This window comes from Babylonia areolata, chromosome 7 (assembly GCF_041734735.1).
Source record: "Babylonia areolata isolate BAREFJ2019XMU chromosome 7, ASM4173473v1, whole genome shotgun sequence".
Lineage (NCBI taxonomy): Eukaryota > Metazoa > Mollusca > Gastropoda > Neogastropoda > Buccinidae > Babylonia > Babylonia areolata.
Window position 1 is genome coordinate 619,011 of NC_134882.1, and position 23,842 is coordinate 642,852.

At 50.9% G+C, this 23,842-nt stretch overlaps 1 protein-coding gene across 1 annotated transcript in view; it reads left to right on the forward strand.

The window, feature by feature from the left end:
- Positions 1 to 22,440, forward strand: part of LOC143283639 (heart- and neural crest derivatives-expressed protein 2-like) — an 81,043-nt gene extending 58,603 nt beyond the window's left edge. Inside the window, exon 3 of the mRNA XM_076589825.1 lies at positions 20,335 to 22,440. Within this exon, the coding sequence (XP_076445940.1) occupies positions 20,335 to 20,442 (108 nt within the window). The 3' untranslated portion in view covers positions 20,443 to 22,440. The remainder of the gene's footprint in view (positions 1 to 20,334) is intronic.
- The last annotated feature ends 1,402 nt before the right edge of the window (positions 22,441 to 23,842 follow it).

Here is a 23,842-nt window from a genome sequence, read left to right on the forward strand (position 1 = left end):
TCGGGCCTTTTTCCTTCTTTTTCTGCCTTTTGTTGTTGCTGTTGTTTTTTGAAGACGCTCAAATCGTTTAACTTTCTTGTTGTTTTTTTTTAAATTTTTCTTAGAACGGCTTGTTTATTCAGAATTATTTGTTGTTGTGTTCAGCGTGGGGGTGTGATGGAAGAAAGGTGGGGGGGCCCCCTTTTTTTACCACCTTATTTTTTGCGCTCCCCCCCCCCCCCCCTCCCCCCTTCTTCTCGTTTGGGGTGTTGTGTGTGTGTGTGTGTGTGTGTGTGTGTGTGTGTGTGTGTGTGTCCAGTGTTACTCACACTTACTTGTGACATCATACCGCCCCCCACACAAGCTCGGGACAGCACAGTCGGTGCAGCACAGTCGGGGCAGGCAGCACAGTCGGGGCAGGGGCAGCACAGTCGGGGCAGGCAGCACAGTCGGGGCAGGGGCAGCACAGTCGGGGCAGGGCAGCACAGGCGGGCAGGGGCAGCACAGTCGGGGCAGCACAGTCGGGGCAGGCAGCACAGTCGGGGCAGGGGCAGCACAGTCGGGGCAGGCAGCACAGTCGGGGCAGGGCAGCACAGTCGGGGCAGGGGCAGCACAGTCGGGGCAGGCAGCACAGTCCGGGGCAGGGGCAGCACAGTCGGGGCAGGCAGGCACAGGTCGGGGCAGGCAGCCACAGTCGGGGCAGGGGGCAGCACAGTCGGGGCAGGCAGCACAGTCGGGGCAGCACATCCGGGCAGGCACAGTCGGGGCAGGCAGCACAGGTCGGGGCAGGGGCAGCACAGTCGGGGCAGGGGCAGCACAGTCGGGGCAGCACAGTCGGGGTCATGGGCAGCACACTCGGGGCAGGCAGCACAGTCGGGGCAGGGGGCAGCACAGTCGGGGCAGGGCAGCACAGTCGGGCAGGGGCAGCACCAGTCGGGGCAGCACAGGCGGGGCAGGCAGCACAGTCGGGGCAGGGCAGCACAGTCGGGGCAGGCAGCACAGTCGGGGCAGGCAGCACAGTCGGGGCAGGGCAGCACAGTCGGGGCAGGGGCAGCACAGTCGGGCAGCACAGTCGGGCAGGGGCAGCACAGTCGGGGGCAGGGAGGCAGCACAGTCGGGGCAGGGGGCGGGTCGGGGCAGCTACAGTCGGGGCAGGGGCAGCACAGTCGGGGCAGCACAGTCGGGGCAGGGGCAGCACAGTCGGGGCAGGCAGCACAGTCGGGGGCAGGGGCAGCACAGTCGGGGCAGGGGCAGCACAGTCGGGGCAGCACAATCCGGGCAGCACAGTCGGGGCAGGCAGCACAGTCGGGGCAGGGGCAGCACAGTCGGGGCAGGGGCAGCACAGTCGGGGCAGCACAGTCGGGGCAGCACAGTCGGGGCAGGCAGCACAGTCGGGGCAGGGGCAGCACAGTCGGGGCAGGGGCAGCACAGTCGGGGCAGGCAGCACAGTCGGGGCAGGGGCAGCACAGTCGGGGCAGGGGCAGCACAGTCGGGGCAGCACAGTCGGGGCAGGGGCAGCACAGTCGGGGCAGGCAGCACAGTCGGGGCAGCACAGTCGGGGCAGGGGCAGCACAGTCGGGGCAGCACAGTCGGGGCAGGGGCAGCACAGTCGGGGCAGGGGCAGCACAGTCGGGGCAGGCAGCACAGTCGGGGCAGCACAATCCGGGCAGCGCAGTCGGGGCAGCACAGTGGGGGCAGCACGGGGCAGGCAGCACAGTCGGGGCAGCACAATCCGGGCAGCACAGTGGGGGCAGCACGGGGCAGGCAGCACAGTCGGGGCAGCACAGTGGGGGCAGCACGGGGCAGGCAGCACAGTCGGGGCAGGGGCAGCACAGTCGGGGCAGGCAGCACAGTCGGGGCAGCACAGTCGGGGCAGCGCAGTCGGGGCAGTGCAGGGTTAGAAGGCCACACGACAAGCCTGCCAGTGCCTCTGTCACGGTGCTGTGCTGCTACAGGGCCTGGCTTTGAGCAAAGCTTCCTCCAGTCTGTCCCTGATCAGTATATCTACACGCTTCTTTCTTTATCTTATCATTCACATGCAACACACACACACACACGCGCACGCGCACACGCACACATACACACACACACGCACACACGCACACGCACACACACGGACACACACACACACACACACACACACACACAGACGCAGACACGCATACATACACACACATGCACGCACGCACGCACACGCACACACACACACACACACACACACACACACACACACACACACACAGAGTTGGGGAGAGGCGGAGACAGAGAGAGAGAGAGAGAGAGAGTTGGGGAGAGGCGGAGACAGTCACACACACACACACACACACACACGCACACACACACACACACACACACACACACACACACACACACACACACACGTTTGGGGAGAGGCGGAGACCGTCCAACAGACAGACAGACAGACAGACAGAGAGGGGGAGGGAGAGAGGGGGGCGTGTGATTGCGGCACTTGAAGGCAATCCCCCGGGTCAAGTGGGCGCTGACTCTCACTGGCTGCCACAGATCAGGTGACTGTCTCCCGGCCCTCTGGGGTCCGCCTTTCACTTCCACTTTGGTGTGGGGGCCTGCCGCCATCACGGCCAGTCTGTCTGTCTGTCTGTTCCTATGGCTGTCTGAATATCTGTCTCGATGTCTGTGTATTTGCCTGCCTGTCTGACTGGATATGTGCCTGAATGTCCGTCTGTCGTTCTGTCTGTCTTTCCGCCTGTCTGTCTGTCTGTCTGAATGTCTGTCTGAATGTCTGAATGTCTGTCTGTCTGTCTGAATGTCTGTCTCAACGCCCGTCACTATGTTTGTCAGTCTGCCTGTCTATCAGTCTGTCTGTCTGTCTGCCTGTCTCAACATCCGTCTCAATGTCTGCCTGTCTGCCTGAATATATGTTTATATGTCTGCCTGTCTATTGAATGATTGTCTCAATGTCTGTCAGTCTGTCTGCCTGAATGTCTGTCTGTCTGTCTGTCTCTATGCCTTTCTGTCTGCTTGCTTGTCTGTATGTCAACCTGTCTGTCCCTCTGTCTGTCTGTCTTACCGGGTGTCTGAATGTGTTTTCGTTATCTCCCCTCACCCCCCCCCCCCCCGCCCCCCCCCCCTCTCTCTCTCTCAGTCAATGTCACTCTTTGCCCTCTGTCTTCCTGACAGTCTCGCAATCTCTTTTCTCTGTCTCTGTCTGTATGCCAGCACCCACACCACACCACCTCCCCTCTCTCTCTCTGTTCTGTGTGTGTGTGTGTGTGTGTGTGTGTGTGTGTGTGTGTGTGTGTGTGTGTGTGTGTGTGTACTGTGCTATACACCCTCATGATAAGGAGAAGGTGTGGGTGGAAGCACCGAGCTGAACAGGTCGATCAGAGTGGACCCCAGTGTGATGTCCATGTATGTGGTGGAGACAGATGTCCCTTCATCTCGCTCTCTCTTTCCACGCTCTTTGCTCTTTCACTCCCGGTTCCCCCCCCCCCCCCCCAACCCCCGCCCCCAACAACCACCCCCTAATTTCTCTCCCCTCTCTCCCCCCCCCCCCTTATTTCTCTCTCCTCTCTTCTACCCACCCCCACCCCCCCTTATTTCTCTCCCCTCTCTTCTACCCCCCCACCCCCTTATTTCACTCTCCTCTCTTCTACCCCCCCCCCCTTATTTCTCTCCCCTCTCTTCTACCCCACCCCACCACCCCCTTATTTCTCTCCCCTCTCTTCTACCCCCACCCCCTTATTTCACTCTCCTCTCTTCTACCCCCCCACCCCCTTATTTCTCTCCCCTCTCTTCTACCCCCCCACCCCCTTATTTCTCTCTCCTCTCTTCTACCCCCCCCCCCCTCACCCCACCACCCCCCTTATTTCTCTCTCCTCTCTTCTACCACCACCCCCTTATTTCTCTCTCCTCTCTTCTACCCCCACCCCCTTATTTCTCTCTCCTCTCTTCTACCCCCACCCCCTTATTTCTCTCTCCTCTCTTCTAACCCCCACCCCCTTATTTCTCTCTCCTCTCTTCTACCCCCCACCCCCTTATTTCTCTCTCCTCTCTTCTACCCCCACCCCCTTATTTCTCTCTCCTCTCTTCTACCACCACCCCCTTATTTCTCTCTCCTCTCTTCTACCCCCACCCCCTTATTTCTCTCTCCTCTCTTCTACCCCCACCCCCTTATTTCTCTCCCCTCTCTTCTACCCCCACCCCCTTATTTCTCTCCCCTCTCTTCTACCCCCCACCCCCTTATTTCTCTCTCCTCTCTTCTACCCCCCCACCCCTTATTTCTCTCCCTCTCTTCTACCCCCCCCCCCTTATTTCTCTCCCCTCTCTTCTACCCCCCCCCCCCGCCCCACCCCCTTATTTCTCTCCCCTCTCTTCTACCCCCCCCCCCACCCCCTTATTTCTCTCTCCTCCATTCTACCCCCCCCCCCCTTATTTCTCTCTCCTCTCTTCTACCCCCCCCCCCCACCACCCCCTTATTTCTCTCTCCTCCATTCTGCCTCCCCCACCCCCACCCCCTTATTTCTCTCTCCTCCATTCTGCCTCCCCCCCACCCACCCCCCCTTATTTCTCTCTCCTCTCTTCTACCCCCCCCCCTTATTTCTCTCCCCTCTCTTCTACCCCCACCCCCCCCCCTCACCACCCCCTTATTTCTCTCTCCTCTCTTCTACCCCCCCCCCCCTTATTTCTCTCCCCTCTCTTCTACCCCCACCCCCCCCCCTCACCACCCCCTTATTTCTCTCTCCTCTCTTCTACCTCCCCACCCTACCCATCTCCTCCACACACCCCTTTCCTCCTCCACACACACACCAAACCACCTCTCTCCCTTTTCTCTCTCTCTCTCCTGTCTCTCTGTTTCCCTCTCTCTCTCTTTGTGTCTCTCTCTCTTTGTGTGTCTGTCTCTGTCTCTCCTGTCTGTCTCTGTCTCTCTCCCTCTGTCTCTGCCTGTCTGTCTCTGTCTGTGTCTGTCTGTGTCTCTCTCTGTGTCTCTCTCTGTCTCTGTCTGTCTGTCTCTCTGTCTCTGTCTCTGCCTGTCTGTCTCTGTCTGTGTCTGTCTGTGTCTCTCTCTGTGTCTCTCTCTGTCTCTGTCTGTCTGTCTCTCTGTCTCTGTCTCTCCCTCCTGTCTGTCACTAGCCGGGAAGAGCAGGGCCAGATCTTACATTGCTCCAGTTTCACCCTCGTCATCTCTCCTGCCAGACTTGTGCCCCCCCCCTCTCCCCTCTCTAACCCCCCCGCCCCCCCCCCCCCCCCTCCAAATTCGCTGACAGTGGCGCTGAGTGTGGCTGGCAAGACCGTCCAGTTATCCCCCCTTCCTGTCAGACTAGCTTCACACTTTATCACCAACTGAGTGACGGCCACGTGGTTTTGATTGTGGGTCCAAATTAAAACTCCCGCTCCGTTTTCCGGCGCTTCCTCCGAAAGCATGATACTGCTGGCAGGGGATGAAGCCACCTTGGCACACACAACGGACACAAAGAACGGAAGACCACCTTTCACATTGTAATCCGAGTTGAACGCCGCGCAGCAACAGTGATCTCCCCCATCCCCCGTTTCCGCTTCCGATGTCAGAAAGGTGAAATGAGGTGTCAAAAAGAAGAGACTGACTACAAACAAGGGGAGGAACTCAAGGCCCAAACATTTCCGCCGAGTTGGGGTCTTCTCAGACCTGTTCACTGTTACAGCCGTGGAGGGATAAGATAAAAGATGGGGGCGGGGAGGTGGGGGGAGGGGGGGGAGGGGGGAGGGGCGTTGTTATGGTGCTGAAGGAAGAGTATACCGATTATGGTTTTTTGCTGTTGTTTTTTTGTTTGTTTTTTGAGAAGGCTGTGTGATAAATAGGGGAGGGTTTCACACACACGCACACACACACACAAACACACACACACACACACACACACACACACACTCACTCTCTCTCTCTCATTCTCCCTCTCTCTCTCTCTCTCTCTCTCTCACACAGAGGAAAAGAGAGAGAGAGAAAGGGAGAGAGAGAGAGAATGTATGACTGAATGACTGAATAGAATATAAAGGAATGTCTTTTTTACCAAGTGTACCGGGGTCACAAGAAATATTGGGGAGAAGGGGAGGGGGTAAATAAAAAGGTAAAACATAAGTCTAAAATCATATACAATCACAGATACAGTGGAATATTTGACACATGTGCAAGAATGATTTTTTTTTATTTAAGGGGGTAATAGAATAAGCAAACAGTGTTGTTTTTCATCCAGCTTTCTCAAAAGGGAAACTTTTTTTCAGGGAAAAAAAGAAAGAAAGGTAAAGAAATGAATTGAAAGTAAAATAACAAGTAACCAAAGAAAAAACACATTATGTTAAACCATCATATTCATTACAAGAGAGAGAGAGAGAGAGAGAGGGAGACACAGAGACAGAGACAGAGACAGAGAGACAGACAGAGACAGAGACAGAGAGACAGACAGAGAGAGAGACAGAGAGAGAGAGAGAGAGAGAGATTCTCTGACTACGAAAGAAAGGATGGTAACTATTATCGCGAGCTGTATTTATCGTCACAGCACTCGCTGGACATTTTGTTGTCATATTGTGTGCACTGATCAGTACAACTGTCGAAGACCACAAGGACGGCTGGCAGTAACAACAACGATTTGGACGAAAAAAACAAAACATGATGATGGTTTTCTAGGCATTGATTTGGTATTTAACACTTCTAACAAAACAGCAGCAGCAGCTGAAGCAGCATGAGCAGCAGCAGCAACAACAACAACAACAACAACAACAACAAGGCATTCAGCAAAACTGGAAGAAAACTTCGAGGGAAATTGGCCAAAGAAATGAAGAACGTTGGGAAAGTGTTTGATCAATCAAATGTTGGTACAATGGTGGCAGTTCATGAAAGAACTGAAAGAGACAGACAGCACGCCGAACAGAAAGCATGAAGAGACAGACATTCAGACAGAGATAGAGGAGAAAGAGATAGTGGCAGAGAGACAAAGCATGAAGAGACAGACAGTCAGACAGAGACAGAGGAGAAAGAGATAGTGGCAGAGAGACAAAGCATGAAGAGACAGACAGTCAGACAGAGATAGAGGAGAAAGAGATAGTGGCAGAGAGACAAAGCATGAAGAGACAGACAGTCAGACAGAGATAGAGGAGAAAGAGATAGTGGCAGAGAGACAAAACATGAAGAGACAGACAGTCAGACAGAGATAGAGGAGAAAGAGATAGTGGCAGAGAGACAAAGCATGAAGAGACAGACAGTCAGACAGAGATAGAGGAGAAAGAGATAGTGGCAGAGAGACAAAGCATGAAGAGACAGACAGTCAGACAGAGACAGAGGAGAAAGAGATAGTGGCAGAGAGACAAAGCATGAAGAGACAGACATTCAGACAGAGACAGAGGAGAAAGAGATAGTGACAGAGAGACAAAGCATGAAGAGACAGACATTCAGACAGAGACAGAGGAGAAAGAGATAGTGGCAGAGAGACAAAACATGAAGAGACAGACATTCAGACAGAGACAGAGGAGAAAGAGATAGTGGCAGAGAGACAAAACATGAAGAGACAGACAGTCAGACAGAGACAGAGGAGAAAGAGATAGTGGCAGAGAGACAAAGCATGAAGAGACAGACATTCAGACAGAGACAGAGGAGAAAGAGATAGTGGCAGAGAGACAAAGCATGAAGAGACAGACATTCAGACAGAGACAGAGGAGAAAGAGATAGTGACAGAGAGACAAAGCATGAAGAGACAGACATTCAGACAGAGACAGAGGAGAAAGAGATAGTGGCAGAGAGACAAAACATGAAGAGACAGACATTCAGACAGAGACAGAGGAGAAAGAGATAGTGGCAGAGAGACAAAACATGAAGAGACAGACATTCAGACAGAGACAGAGGAGAAAGAGATAGTGGCAGAGAGACAAAACATGAAGAGACAGACATTCAGACAGAGACAGAGGAGAAAGAGATAGTGGCAGAGAGACAGAGACACAGACAGACACACAGGGCGGGTGGAAAAATCTGACTTGAGCGCTACTGTGTGTGGGAACGGAGCGGGGAAGAAGAAAAGAGACGTTCAGTTTACAAACTCCCGTCTCCCTCTCGCGCTTGACGGCTCTGGAATGTTTAGTGGCGGGGGGTGGGGGAGGGGGGATGGAGGAGGGGAAGGGGTGAGGGGAGGGGACAGGCAGGTGGAGGGTGTTATGGAGTTGGTAAAATAATAGGGGAGGGGGTGGGTTAGTGGGATGGGGAGGGGTGGGAGTCTTGTCTCCAGCTTCGAAGCTTCATTTCATTTTGCTTTCATTTATCCCTCTCCTCCTCCTTCCTTCTCCTCTCACTCCTTCATACATTCTCTCACCCTCGCTCCCCAACCGCAGCCCACCCCCACTCTTGTACTCCACCCACATCTTCTTGAAAGGATCGTCGTGTCAGGCATTATTTGGCTGATCTTTCATTGCAGGCAGCATGTTGGTCAGGGTGGGGGTGGTGTAGTGGCAGGAAATATAATGTAGGGGTAAGGGATTAGAAACTATCAAATGTACTCGGATGATATGATTTAAAAAATTTTTTACCACCACCAATTTTCTCTCTTTCTCTAGTTTTGGGTATGACTGTCTGTCAGTCTCTGAGTCTGTTCCCCCTCCCTCTGTCTGTGTGTCTGTTCCCCCCTCTGTCTGTGTGTCTGTTCCCCCTCCCTCTGTCTCTGTGTGTCTGTTCCCCCCCCTCTGTCTCTGAGTCTGTTCCCCCTCCCTCTGTCTGTGTGTCTGTTCCCCCTCCCTCTGTCTCTGTGTGTCTGTTCCCCCCCTCTGTCTCTGAGTCTGTTCCCCCTCCCTCTGTCTGTTCCCCCTCCCTCTGTCTGTGTGTCTGTTCCCCCCTCTGTCTGTGTGTCTGTTCCCCCCTCTGTCTGTGTGTCTGTTCCCCCTCCCTCTGTGTGTCTGTTCCCTCTCCCTCTGTCTGTGTGTCTGTTCCCCCTCCCTCTGTCTGTGTGTCTGTTCCCCCTCCCTCTGTCTGTGTGTCTGTTCCCCCTCCCTCTGTGTGTCTGTTCCCCCTCCCTCTGTCTGTGTGTCTGTTCCCCCTCCCTCTGTCTGTGTGTCTGTTCCCCCTCCCTCTGTCTGTTCCCCCTCCCTCTGTCTGTGTGTCTGTTCCCCCTCCCTCTGTCTGTGTGTCTGTTCCCCCTCCCTCTGTCTGTGTGTCTGTTCCCCCTCCCTCTGTCTGTTCCCCCTCCCTCTGTCTGTGTGTCTGTTCCCCCTCCCTCTGTCTCTCCTCTCCCTACATTCCCCCCTCTCTCCCCCTGTCTCGTCCCCCCTCCCTCTCTCCCCCCTCTCTCTTCCTCCCTTTTTCTCTCTCTGTCTCTCTCTCTCTGCCCCTTCTCTCATCCTCCCCCCTCTCTCTCTTCTCCGCCCTCTCTCCCCCTCTGTCTCTTCCCCCCCTCTCTCTCTTCCCTCTCTCTCTTCCTCCCTCTCTCTTCCCCTCCCTCTCTCCCCGCTCTCTCTTCCTCCCTATTTCTCTCTATCTATCTCTCTTCCCCTTCTCATCCTCCCCCCCTCTCTCTTCCCCATCCTCTCTCCGCCCTCTCTCCCTCACTTCCTTTCTCTCATTTCGTGTCTCACGTATGTGCAGAAACAGAGTTATCATTTGTTAACCTGTTCCCATTGACATTGATCACCGAACCACGTGCTGTGTTGTTGTTATTATTATTATTATCATCGTTGTTGTTATCGTTGTTGTTGTTATTGTTGTCATTACCAGTAGCCATAGTAACGGGGACGCTGCTTGACTGAAGCAGTCAGGCCTGGGGACGTGATCCAGTGTTCACCAGTGGTCAGGGTTCCAGGCTTTCGGCATGGTGTTGTGTTCTCGGGGAATGCACTCTACTCCGATTTTCCTGAATGACGATCTGACTTCGGTAGGGCGAAAGGAGAGGGTTGGGCCCCGCCTTCCTGTCAGTAGCTCGGTAGGACTAAAGAGGGTTGGGCCCCGCCTTCCTGTCAGTAGCTCGGTAGGACTAAAGAGGGTTGGGCCCCGCCTTCCTGTCAGGAGGTCGGTAGGACTAAAGAGGGTTGGGCCCCGCCTTCCTGTCAGGAGGTCGGTAGGACTAAAGACGGTTGGGCCCCGCCTTCCTGTCAGGAGGTCGGTAGGACTAAAGAGGGTTGGAGGTCGGTAGGACTAAAGAGGGTTGGGCCCCGCCTTCCTGTCAGGAGGTCGGTAGGACTAAAGAGGGTTGGAGGTCGGTAGGACTAAAGAGGGTTGGAGGTCGGTAGGACTAAAGAGGGTTGGGCCCCGCCTTCCTGTCAGGAGCTCAAGACAGGAATTCACTGCCACGATGGACGTTTTAAGCTATAGACCTACCACATGTCTGACACGTCTCTGACTTGAGAGAGAGAGAGAGAGAGAGAGAGAGAGAGAGAGAGAGAGAGAGAGAGAGAGAGAGAGAGAGAGAGAGAGAGAGAGAGAGAGAGATTGTTGTTTCAATCCAGTCTTTCATCATCATCATCATCATCATCATCATCATCATCATCATTTCTGTTTCCTCTTTCTCTGCTTCTTGTTCCTCCTCCTTCTCCTCCTCCTCCTCCTCTTCCTGCTTCTTCTTCTTCAAATTTCAGCCATATCTCTCTTTAAAACTAACATAAGAATATTTCTATTCGATACTTTTGATTAACCTACTCGCGGTCTTTTGCAAATGCTTGATTGTACTCAGTCCACTAGCTGCCATGCCATGATGAATGAAAAATTGAATGTATGTGTGATCGTACTAGCAAATGAACAGTAAGTGCGTGTGTGTGTGTTTGTGTGTGTTTGAGTGTGTGGGCGTGAATGTGTACGTATGTCTTTGTTTGCTGTGTGTGTGTGTGTGTGTGTGTGTACGTGTGTGTGTGTACGTACATGATAATGTATCAATTGTTCTTTCCATTGCTTTGTTACTTTTAATAGACTATTCCATTTACTATTCTTATTCCTCGTTCTTAATATTTTATTTTATTTCATTTTATTTCTTTATTTCTGTGTTTTGTGTCGTTCTATATGTTTATGTTTTGTGTCGTTAAATGGGCAGAATTAAAGATTCAATCAGTTCAATCAATCAGTAATGGGCAGAATTAAAGATTCAATCAGTTCAATCAATCAGTCTCCTCCTCCTCCTCTTCTTCTTTTACTTCTTCCTCTTTCTCCTCCTCTTCCTCTCCCTCCTCCTCCTCTTCCTTCTTCTTCTTCCTCCACCTCCTCCTCCTCCTTCTCCTCTCTCCTCCTCCACCACCTCCTCCTCCCTCCTCCTCCACCTCCTCCTCCTTGTTGACGAAGACAGCCCAGCAGTGAGTATGGTGTGGGAGAGAGCAGTGCAGTGTTGTCTATCGTTGAGGTCCCGAGTTGTTTAGAGGCGGGTTGTCAGGGGTCAAGAGTCATGGTCATTGAGAAAGGAAGGACGTGATGTGAGGGTGGTCTTCTTGTGTACAGGTGTCCGACCCCCCGCACCCCACCCCCATCCCCACTCTCCTCATCCCCCGCCACCCCTCCATCCCTCCCTTCCCCCCGTCTCCACCTTCCTCCCATCCCTTCCCACCTCCCCCAACCCTGGCACTCTCTCTCTCTCTCCTCTCTCTGTGCTCTCCTCGTCTCACTCTCTCCTCTCTCTCTCTCTCCTCGTCTCACTCTCTCTCTTCTCTGCTCTCTGTAACTGTCTGTCTGTCTCTCTCTCTGTCTCTGTCTCTCTCTCTCTCTCTTTCTCGCCCCCCCCCCCCCCCCCCCCCCCCCCCCGTGTACAGTGGACTAATTGGAACAGGAAACAGCAATCAGGAGGGAAAAGAAGAGCCGGCCACCGCTATTCACGGGTTACTAACGCCACTGCCTTGGTGCCGCAAGCTTCGTTTATTTCCACAGGCGTTATCTCCCCTCGGCCCGCACGTGCGTTGTAGTTCTCGAGCTGTACTAGGCCCCTTCCAGTGCGCATGTCAGCGCTCGGCCGACCGGAACCTACTATACCGGAACTCGGGGCGTGGAGACTGACCCAAGTGACTGTGTGTGTGTGGTGGGTATGAGCTGGGTGTGTGTGTGGGGGGGATGGGGCAGGGGGGTGTAGTGGGACGTCCATGGATGTCGCAACGTGATCAAAGGGCCTACACCTATACCTATATAATACCCATACTGGTGTCATCCCGATCCTCCACACACCTATATAATACCCATACTGGTGTCATCCCGATCCTCCACACACCTATATAATACCCATACTGGTGTCATCCCGATCCTCCACACACCTATATAATACCCATACTGGTGTCATCCCGATCCTCCACACACCTGTATAATACCCATACTGGTGTCATCCCGATCCTCCACACACCTGTATAATACCCATACTGGTGTCATCCCGATCCTCCACACACCTGTATAATACCCATACTGGTGTCATCCCGATCCTCCAATTCCCGAATCGCCCATTCCCGATTTACCAATTCCCGAATCGCCCATTCCCGATTTACCTATTCCCGAATCGCCCATTCCCGATTTACCTATTCCCGAATCGCCCATTCTTGATTTACCTATTCCCGAATCGCCCATTCCCGATTTACCAATTCCCGAATCGCCCATTCCCGATTTACCAATTCCCGAATCGCCCATTCCCGATTTACCTATTCTCGAATCGCCCATTCTCGATTTACCAATTCCCGAATCGCCCATTCCCGATTTACCAATTCCCGAATCGCCCATTCCCGTTTTGAGCATTCCCGTTTGGCCTATTCCCGGATTGCCTTTTCCCACTTCCTATATGTACTCACTTGCTGTGCGTGATTGCGTGCGCGCGCGCCTGTGTGTGTGTGTGTGTGTGTGTGTGTGTGTGTGTGTGTGTGTGTGTGTGTGTGTGTGTGAGGGTATACAGAGAGAAAGAGGGAGAGAGAGGGGGTATACACAGAGAGAGAGGGTGGGGGGGGTATACAGAGAGAAAGAGAGAGAGGGGATATACAGAGAGAGAGGGAGAGGGGGGTATACAGAGAGAAAGAGAGAGAGGGTGTATACAGAGAGAAGAGAGAGAGGGGGGTATACAGAGAGAAAGAGAGAGAGGGGTTATACAGGAGAAGAGAAAGAGAGGGGGATGTACAGAGAGAAAGAGAGGGGGGCATACAGAGAGACAGAGAGAGGGTAGACAGAGAGAGAGAGAGAGTGATAGGTATACAGAGAGACAGAGCGAGAGAGGGGGGTATACAGAAAGAAAGAGAGAGGGGAGGGTAGACAGAGAGAAAGAGAGAGAGAGGGTATACAGAGAGAAAGAGAGAGAGGGAGATAGAGGGAGGGTATACAGAGAGAGAGGTGGGGACGTTTACACATAGAGAGAGAGGGGAGGAGGAGAGAGAGAGCGGGAGAGAGAGAGACAGACAGACAGACAATGAGAAAGACAGAGACAGGGAGTGAGAAACAGAGAGAGTGGGGTTGGGGGAGGGGGAGGAAGAGAGAGAGGCAGTGGGCGGGGGAAGGGGGGGGGTGAGGGAGGGGAGGCAGACAGTAATTGGATTGAGAGTGACAGGGGACTGCAGAGGGGCAGTGTAATTAGAGGAGATACGCTGTGAGGTAAACTGTGAAGACGATCAGAAATTGGTCAGGGCAGGGCTGACAGCTCTCATCACATCTTTCCCCCATTTCACCTTCCACAAAGGTGGGGGCGGGGTGAGTGTGGGGATGGAGGGAGGGGGAGCGTAGACATAGGGTTGGGGATGTGGTGGGGGATGGGGATGTGGTGGGGGTTGCAGGGCAGGGAAGCCTGGCAGCATGAAGGATGACCAGGGAGGGAGGAGGGGGGGTGAAAACAGACACAGCAAGAAACCGATTTGGACGTCTCAGCTTGCGGTGGCGTGCACTTTGATCGGTATGCCCGACACCACATCTGCTAAAAAAAGATCTGAGAGAGAGAGAGAGAGAGAGAGAGGGGGGGGGGGGGGAGAGACAGAGGGATTGGATACCGAATGCACGCATAAGCCTAACGCGCTTGACAGGCCTTGAAGATTTTGACAGAAAATGAAAAAGAGAGAAACACGGGGAGAAAGAGACACAGACAGAGAAAGAGAGAGAGACAGACAGACAGAGAGACAGAGCGACAGAGACAGAGAGAGCACTAATATATATATATATATATATATATATATATATATATATATATATATATATATATATATATATATATATACATATAAAAGCGTAAGCGCACTAAAACACGCGCGACATGTGGAGCAATTCAGACAAACAGAATTTCAGTCAGCCTCAGCCTGCCCTATGGGCCATGACAGATCATTGCCCGGAAACAGGTCATAATGTTCACCATAGAACAACATCATTGCCCGGAAACAGGCCATAATATTCACCACAGAACAACATCATTGCCCGGAAACATGTCATAATGTTCACCATAGAACAACATTATTGCCCGGAAACAGGTCACAATGTTCACCATAGAACAACATCATTGCCCAGTAACAAGCCATGATCATCACCACAGAACAACATCATTGCCCAGTAACAAGCCATGATCATCACGACAGAACAACATCATTGCCCAGTAACAAGCCATGATCATCACGACAGAACAACATCATTGCCCAGTAACAAGCTATGATCATCACCAGGGAACAACATCATTGCCCAGTAACAAGCTATGATCATCACCAGGGAACAACATCATTGCCCAGTAACAAGCTATGATCATCACCAGGGAACAACATCATTGCCCAGTAACAAGCTATGATCATCACCAGGGAACAACATCATTGCCCAGTAACAAGCCATGATCATCACCAGGGAACAACATCATTGCCCAGTAACAAGCCATGATCATCACCAGGGAACAACATCATTGCCCAGTAACAAGCTATGATCATCACCAGGGAACAGCTCAATTTGCACCAGGAACCACAACTCCCTCAGAACGACTCTCCGCCAGCTGTCAACAATGTGAACGAACGGGCAGGCCAAGCCTGATCTACGACGACAACAACGATGTTTTCTACCCCTTGAAACAAAACTTCTTTTCCTTTCAAACCACCAACACAACCTCCTGGGGGGAGGGTTATAAAAAAAAGAAAAGAAAAAAGAAAAAAAAAGTAAAAATAAGCAACCAGCATGGGAGGCAACTCTGTCACGCAGCAGGGAAGGGAAGTAATTACAGCGTAAAACTTCACCCTCTTCTTCGGAACGTCAGTGTGGTCGTCTAGGTCGTCTTTCACAGCGTCACATAGCGACTGTTAACCCACCCCGCACCCCTACCCCAACAACCCTCCCCGGAAAAAAAATAAAATGAAATAAACCCTGTACCCCTTTGCGCAACGGCGCCGTTGGTTTTGTGGACGAGCCTGTTGCGACCCAGCCCAAGACCGACCACTTAGGGGAAAGCTGCAGGAGGGGAGGGAGACGGGTGGGGTGGGGGAGAGAGACGGGTGGGGGTGGGGGAGAGAGACGGGTGGGGTGGGGGAGAGAGACGGGTGGGGTGGGGGAGAGAGACGGGTGGGGGTGGGGAAGAGAGAGCGGAATGACGCAGACTTTATGGGGGTTGGGGAGGGGGTGGGGGGGTGAGCCGAGATGAAGATTCGACTTGAAGCGAGCAAATTCTTGTTCGTGCTAACATCTTGGTCGCACGGTTCTCTGGCGCTGAAGAGTTCTCCTGGAAGCCTGCTTCTTGAGAGTAGCCTCCCGCTGAGCCTCTCTAATTTACGGCCATGTTGGAACTTGGGAAGAGGGCGGGGAAGGGTATTTGGGGTGTAGTGGGGATGGGGGGTAAGGTGAAAGGGGGAGGGAGGGAGGTGGAGGAGAGGGAGGGGGAAGGCAATAAAAGTTTCGGAAAGTAAAGTGCCAGAAGCGGATGGTTGTTCACATGCAAACGAACAAAGAACGGAAGAGAGAGAGAGAAGACCGAGCGGAAGCAAAGAAGGGCGTGTAGTTGGGGTACACACACACACACACACACACACACACACACACACACACACACACACACACACACACACTGTCACGCACACACACACACACATGGCCTCGGTTTGTCGTCTCATCCGAATGAATACTTGCTTTGATTTTCCAGTCACACTTGGGAGAAAGGGCGAGAGCGGGATTCGAACCCAGACCTTTGCGGACTCTGTATTAACCATTCTGCCACCTTCCTCATACTGACAGGTGTGTAATAGTATTGTCTTCGAAAGAAAATTCTGTAACTGAAACAAGTGACAAAATACTACGTACAGACAATCTGAGCTGGCGAAGACACGACGTTGCCTGTCAAGAGGACAGTGGAGAAAGTTGGAAGGACCTCGGATTTTCCCCACATTCAGAAACAGACTGTGTAAATCAGTATGTGTGTGCTGCAAAGCTCAGTTCCAAAGCACAATACCGATATATAAATCATTATGTGTGTGCTGCAAAGCTCAGTTTCAAAGCACAATCAGCTCAGCTCAGCTCAGCTGCCCCATGGCGCTACAGATGACCTGTCAACCAGTCCTCTCCATCCATCCCTGTCTTTCGCACATTTTACCGCCTCGCTCAGCTTCAATCCTGTCCATTCTGTGATGTTGTCTTCCCATCTCTTCTTCTGTCTTCCTCTCTTCCTTCCTCCTCTGACTGTTCCCTGGAGCACTGTCTTGGCAAGCCCCTCTCCTCTTGTTACGTGGCCGAACCATTTTAATTTGCGCCTCTTGATGGTGGTGAGAAGATCTTCATAGGGACCAATGGCTTGCCTTATTCTGTTTTTGACTTCCTCATTGGTTATGTGGTCTTTGTAAGAGATGCCAAGCAGTCTTCTGAAGCATCTCATTTCTGAGGCCTGAATCCTCTTCTCTAATTCTGCTGTAAGGGTCCATGTTTCACAAGCATACAGGAGAACTGAGTAGATAAGGGAACGCATGAGTCTTATCTTTGAGCTGAGCTTGACTGCCTTGTCCTTCCAAATGGTGTTCAACTTGGCTAGTGTTGCAGCTGTCATTGCAATTCTGGCTAATACTTCAGGCTTGGACCCCTCATCTGAAACTATTGCTCCAAGGTATTTGAAATTCTTCACGGTTTCAAGCTTTTCTCCGTTGGCAATACCGATATATAAATCATTATGTGTGTGCTGCAAAGCTAAGTACCAAAGCACCATACCGATATATAAATCAATATGTGTGTGCTGCAAAGCTAAGTTCCAAAGTACAATACCGATATATAAATAATTATGTGTGTGCTGCAAAGCTAAGTTCCAAAGCACCATACCGATATATAAATCATTATGTGTGTGCTGCAAAGCTAAGTTCCAAAGCACAATACCGATATATAAATAATTATGTGTGTGCTGCAAAGCTAAGTACCAAAGCACCATACCGATATATAAATAATTATGTGTGTGCTGCAAAGCTAAGTTCCAAAGCACCATACCGATATATAAATCATTATGTGTGTGCTGCAAAGCTAAGTTTCAAAGCACAATACCGATATATAAATAATTATGTGTGTGCTGCAAAGCTAAGTTTTAAACCGCCATACCGATATATAAATCATTATGTGTGTGCTGCAAAGCTAAGTTCCAAAGCACCATACCGATATATAAATCAATATGTGTGTGCTTCAAAGCTAAGTTCCAAAGCACCATACCGATTCGGAGAAAATAAAAGTCAGTTTGCAGATGTCTGAGCCATGTGTGGAAGGGGGTATAGGGGTGGTGGTGGGCAGTGGGAGGGGGATGAGGTAGAAGCAAGGGCTTACTTTGTGCCTCAGTTTATCTGTGTGTTTGTCAGCACGGCGTACAACCCCAATGGGCTTCCCTGCTGGGCCGTGAAACATTTCTGGCTCTTTCAAGTGTGCGCGCAGTGCCATGTTTTGTCCAATGTTTGATCGTTTTCCATTCTCGCTTGACGAACACGCCTTCCGACTCAGTCTGCGCCATTCTTAACTCCGGAACTGCCGTTGACGAATATGATCTTCAGTACAGAGCTGTTACCCAATTGAGATTAGGTAGAGGTTATAGGTCCTTTTATGATCTTCAGTACAGAGTTGTTACCCAAGTGAGATTAGATAGAGGTTATAGGTCTTTTTGTTAACACTGCGGTAATATCCAAAGGTTAGCAGATATCTGTTCGGCATGTTATTATTTTCAGTCTGTGTGACTGAAACTTCTGTGGTTTGGTTTTAAAGATATGGTTCCACAAACAGGATCACCGTGTGTCTGTTTCTCCATTTGTGTTTCCGAACAAGACTGAAATCATTCATCGCTTTTCCTCACCCCAAACCAGTTTTGAATTCCGCCGTAACTCATTGATGAAAAATTACCCACACTCTCATTACAATTTTCACAACTCAGTCAGTTTCGCAGCTATTTAGTAACTGAAATTTGACGACTTTGTCCATAAATGATTTTTGCAAATCACCACCACAAATTTCTTATTTTGTTTGTAAACGTAGAAGCAAAAAACAAAACAAAAAAACAAACAACCAACCAAACCCCCCCCCCCCCCAAAAAACCAAAAAGCAAAAAACAACAACAAATGAAAAAAGAAGAAAACACACACACACACACACACACACACACACACCCCAATGAAATCGTTGTGTAACATCAAGAGACAATTTTGTTCACCGAGTAAACACTTCACCCTGTCTACCATCACTACCACTACTATACACCTCCCCCCTTCCTCCACCCCACGTGAAGAGTTTTGTGTGTGTGTGTGTGTGGAGGGTGGAGGGGCATCCGATGACGGGGGATGATAACGTCACTGGCCGTCTGACGACATGAGGCATTGTGACGCACACAGGCTGACACGTGGACAAAGTGGGGGCGGGGGGTGGGTGGGAAGGTGGGGTGAGTAGAGACGGGTGTTGAACGTGACGCTGACCAGAGGCATTGCTTGGACACAGCCAGCCAGCCTCCCGTGTGACTGTCCCGGATTCCTCCTGTCGTGAGGGTGGCTGTGTGTGTGTGGTGTGTGTGTGTGTGGAGAAATGGAAGTGGACAGGTTGTAGAAACGAGGCCAGGTCAGCACACAAACAGTTGCACGTGTTCCGCTGTTATCACTGTGCAGGTGTCGGGTTTTGGGGTCTCAAACACAGTTTGTTCACACCTCTCTCACGGACTGTCGGTCGGTCGGTATGTCTGTCAGACCCCTCTTTGTCTGTCTCTGTCTCTCTCTCTCTGACGTTCTCTCTCCCTCTCTCCCTCTACCTCTCTCTCTTCGTATGACACACACACACTCACACTCACACTCACACACACTCTCTCTCTCTCTGTGTCTCTCTATCGGAATAGAAGTAAGGAGGTTGATTGTGGTGATGTTTGTGATTTCATTGTGTGTGGATCCACCCCTGTCATTGTTTTCAGGCTGTAGCCTTTGCTTTTGTCATTCTTCACAGCGAGGGCTGGATGTGAAATGTTTGGGGTTTTTTTTAAGATAAAGAAAGAAAATAAAGAAAGTACCTTGCCTATCAATTACCCTTGTTACTACCTGGAGGATTTAAATGGCTTTGTTTTGTATTGTGCTGGTTCCGTTCTGGTGCCAGTGGTTCCGTTCTGGTGCTGGTGGTTCCGTTCTGGTGTCGGTGGTTCCGTTCCGTTCTGGTGCCGGTGGTTCCGTTCCGTTCTGGTACCGGTGGTTCCGTTCTGGTGCCAGTGGTTCCGTTCCGTTCTGGTGCTGGTGGTTCCGTTCTGGTGCCGGTGGTTCCGTTCTGGTGCTAGTGGTTCCGTTCTGGTGCCAGTGGTTCCGTTCTGGTGCCGGTGGTTCCGTTCTGGTGCCAGTGGTTCCGTTCTGGTGCCGGTGGTTCCGTTCTGGTGCTGGTGGTTCCGTTCTGGTGCCAGTGGTTCCGTTCTGGTGCCGGTGGTTCCGTTCTGGTGCCAGTGGTTCCGTTCTGGTGCCAGTGGTTCCGTTCTGGTGCCAGTGGTTCCGTTCTGGTGCCGGTGGAAATGCGGTGCTTTGTGTTGATGGTCCGATTCTTCACACCCTGTCCCCCCCCACCCTGTCCCCCCCCACACACCCCTCCCCCCAGCCCAACTCATCTTCCAACCCCTCCCCCTCCCGCACTCCCTCCTCCCTTTCATACCTCTTAGATCATAACATTCAAATGCGAAAATGGATAATTGAAATATTGATAATTGAAATATCTATAATCACTTGTATGTGCAACCGGACATTGATAACACCATTCATCCTCCTTCTGCAACACATCATCCATGTTTGGCATTCCAGTTAAAAGACTCATGGACTTTTTTTTCAATCATCTTGTGAATGTGTTGGGTTTATAGATATGTCGGCCATCTGATCCTTTTTTATTTTTATTTTCTTTTTCTTTTTTTAAGCAGATGTGGTCCGCTTGCGTTGATTTTCTCCTTGAAACTGAAACTTGTGAATGTGTGTGTGTGTGTGTGGTGTGGTGTGGTGTGTGTGTGTGTGTGTGTGTGTGTGTTTCAGGAGGGAGACAGCCCGGACGACAACTCGTGCAGTCCCATACCGGAGAAACGAACCAAGGGCCGCACAGGATGGCCTCAGCATGTGTGGGCATCGGAGCTCAAGCAGTAACGTCCTCTTGACCACTGGAAAAGAGAGAGAGAGAGATTAAAAAAAAAGTCATGTAAAAAAAAAAGGAAGACAGGTTATCCTGGAAAAAAAAAGGGGGATAAACGTCATGAAAAACGGTGTGTGGTTGATTTCAGGAGAAATGTTATCTCTTACGTGGACAACGTTGTCATTCAACTTTGCTGACTACGTCATCTGATCATGTGCACCCCCCCCCCCCCCCCCAAAAAAAAAAGGGGGGCGAGGGGGAGTCACCAGTGAGTGTGGCCGTTGTTGGACGCTGTTATATATATGACATATTTATCTCACACACACACACACACACACACACACACACAGTCGTCAGATACTCCCCTCTACCCGAAAGACGTCAAAGCAGATCCAGCAGTGAGGTCCCAACACACGCTGCCATCGTCATGTGACTCCTGTCACACCCACTGCCCTGACCCACTTCAGGGCGGCCACGAGTACCACGTGCTGGCACAGCAAAAACTGTTGACAGTTGGACACACAATGACAACTCGTGTCGTCACGGCGTTCTGTGATGTTGGTGTCATTCGGCCACGCTCTCACTGTGACACAATCCATGGACCGAGTCAACTTAGAAAACAAAAAATACAATAATAAAATAGTAATAAGATAATGTAATGTTGCAGTCTTGACGTCCTACGAACTCCCACACGTCATTTCGTTCTGTTTGAACTTTATTTATTGGTCATTGAACATGATGGCGTTACTGCAGTGTTCATGACTTATTTTTCCATTGTGCATGTGCTTCGGACTTGAGACAAATTAGTGTGGGCGGGGACGGGGTAGTGGGGAGGGGTATAAAGCCTGTCAACTATGGATCTCATTTTTCAGCTAGATTCCATTTGCCAGCTCGTGTCTGTCAAAGCTCGGCGGTTAAAGTGTTCTGCGAGTCTCAAAGACGTGTTGGAACTGCTGCATTGTGACAGCATCAAAGACATCTCTTTGTCTCTGGAATTCTTGTATTCCCCCCCCCCCCTAGTCACCCATCCCCCTCCTCCTCCTTGTTCTTGCCTCTGTACCATTCACCGCCATTTTCTCCTGGAACACTGGACCCGTCGACGTTCGTGAAGGTGACTGATGAGTGCATCATGAATACATTTTGCGTCAATAAAAAGTAATATCCCCGCCAAAAAGACAAAGGCTGCATATCAAGGTGTTGTACACGGAAGTATTCGTTGGGGGAAAGGGGTAAGTGAACAGATATGTGAAGGTTTGACAGCAAAACCGATAAGTAGACATGTTTTAGTAACGATCTGTGTGATTTAAATTTTTATGGAAGTTTGGATATCAGATTTTTTTCTTCTGATATGCACTATCGTGTTTGTTATTGATCGGGGCTGTTTTTGTGTGTGTGGTCATTTAAACCCTGTCTGTAGGACCTACGCGGAATATTCATCTTTGACTGTTCATGTCAAACTTACGGTGGTGGGGATGTTGTTTGTGCTGATTAGTTTGCTGTCAAAGAAGTTATGTGTTGGCGTGTCCACTCATGCGTTCACGTCGTTATGATGTCGTTGTGTGTACAATCATTGTGGAGCACTGATCTAAAATTAGACGGACATCTATTTTTAGATCAGTGTTGTGGTAAATCAGGAAAGCCAGTGATGTGTCTCTACCCTTCTTTCACAGAGTGGGCGACAATTGGGCGAACGACAATTCAGCGCAGCAGTTCTGTGACTTTTTTGAAGGTGCGACATTTGAATGAAGCGGCGTGATTAACTGGTGGTGTCTGGTTAATTGGTGTAATGGGTGACTGACACACTGAATGAATGAGTGATTGTTCGAGGGGAAGAGAGTGACTGGAGATGGAAATAATTAGACATTGTTTGAATGAACGAATGAAGAGAGAAAGAAGGGAAAAAGAGAGAGACGGAGACAAAGAGATGTGATTGAGTCTGATTGAGTGATCACAAAAAAGTGATTTATCTGCAAGAAACAGAGATGAATTGATTAGTTTCAAATACCTGTTGTTCAGTGTCAGACCAGGTGTCCACACCAGACAAGTGGAAAGAGCACAGAGCACAGCACACAATACCTGTTGTTCGTGTCAGACCAGGTGTCCACACCAGACAAGTGGAAAGAGCACAGCATACAATACCTGTTGTTCGTGTCAGACCAGGTGTCCACACCAGACAAGTGGAAAGAGCACAGAGCACAGCATACAATACCTGTTGTTCGTGTCAGACCAGGTGTCCACACCAGACAAGTGGAAAGAGCACAGAGCACAGCATACAATACCTGTTGTTCGTGTCAGACCAGGTGTCCACACCAGACAAGTGGAAAGAGCACAGAGCACAGCATACAATACCTGTTGTTCGTGTCAGACCAGGTGTCCACACCAGACAAGTGGAAAGAGCACAGCATACAATACCTGTTGTTCAGTGTCAGACCAGGTGTCCACACCAGTCACGTGGAAAGAGCACAGCATACAATACCTGTTGTTCAGTGTCAGACCAGGTGTCCACACCAGACAAGTGGAAAGAGCACAGCATACAATACCTGTTGTTCAGTGTCAGACCAGGTGTCCACACCAGTCACGTGGAAAGAGCACAGCATACAATACCTGTTGTTCAGTGTCAGACCAGGTGTCCACACCAGACAAGTGGAAAGAGCACAGAGCACAGCACACAATACCTGTTGTTCAGTGTCAGACCAGGTGTCCACACCAGTCACGTGGAAAGAGCACAGCACACAATACCTGTTGTTCGTGTCAGACCAGGTGTCCACACCAGCCAAGTGGAAAGAGCACAGAGCACAGCACACAATACCTGTTGTTCAGTGTCAGACCAGGTGTCCACACCAGTCACGTGGAAAGAGCACAGCACACAATACCTGTTGTTCGTGTCAGACCAGGTGTCCACACCAGTCACGTGGAAAGAGCACAGCACACAATACCTGTTGTTCAGTGTCAGACCAGGTGTCCACACCAGTCACGTGGAAAGAGCACAGCACACAATACCTGTTGTTCAGTGTCAGACCAGGTGTCCACACCAGACAAGTGGAAAGGGCACAGCACACAATACCTGTTGTTCGTGTCAGACCAGGTGTCCACACCAGCCAAGTGGAAAGAGCACAGCATACAATACCTGTTGTTCGTGTCAGACCAGGTGTCCACACCAGACAAGTGGAAAGAGCACAGCACACAATACCTGTTGTTCGTGTCAGACCAGGTGTCCACACCAGCCAAGTGGAAAGAGCACAGAGCACAGCACACAATACCTGTTGTTCAGTGTCAGACCAGGTGTCCACACCAGCCACGTGGAAAGAGCACAGCACGCAAATACAAAATCGGGAATAAAAACAAGAGTGAAAACAAAACAAGGCAGCACACACACACACACACACACACACACACACACAGGGAGGAAGAGAA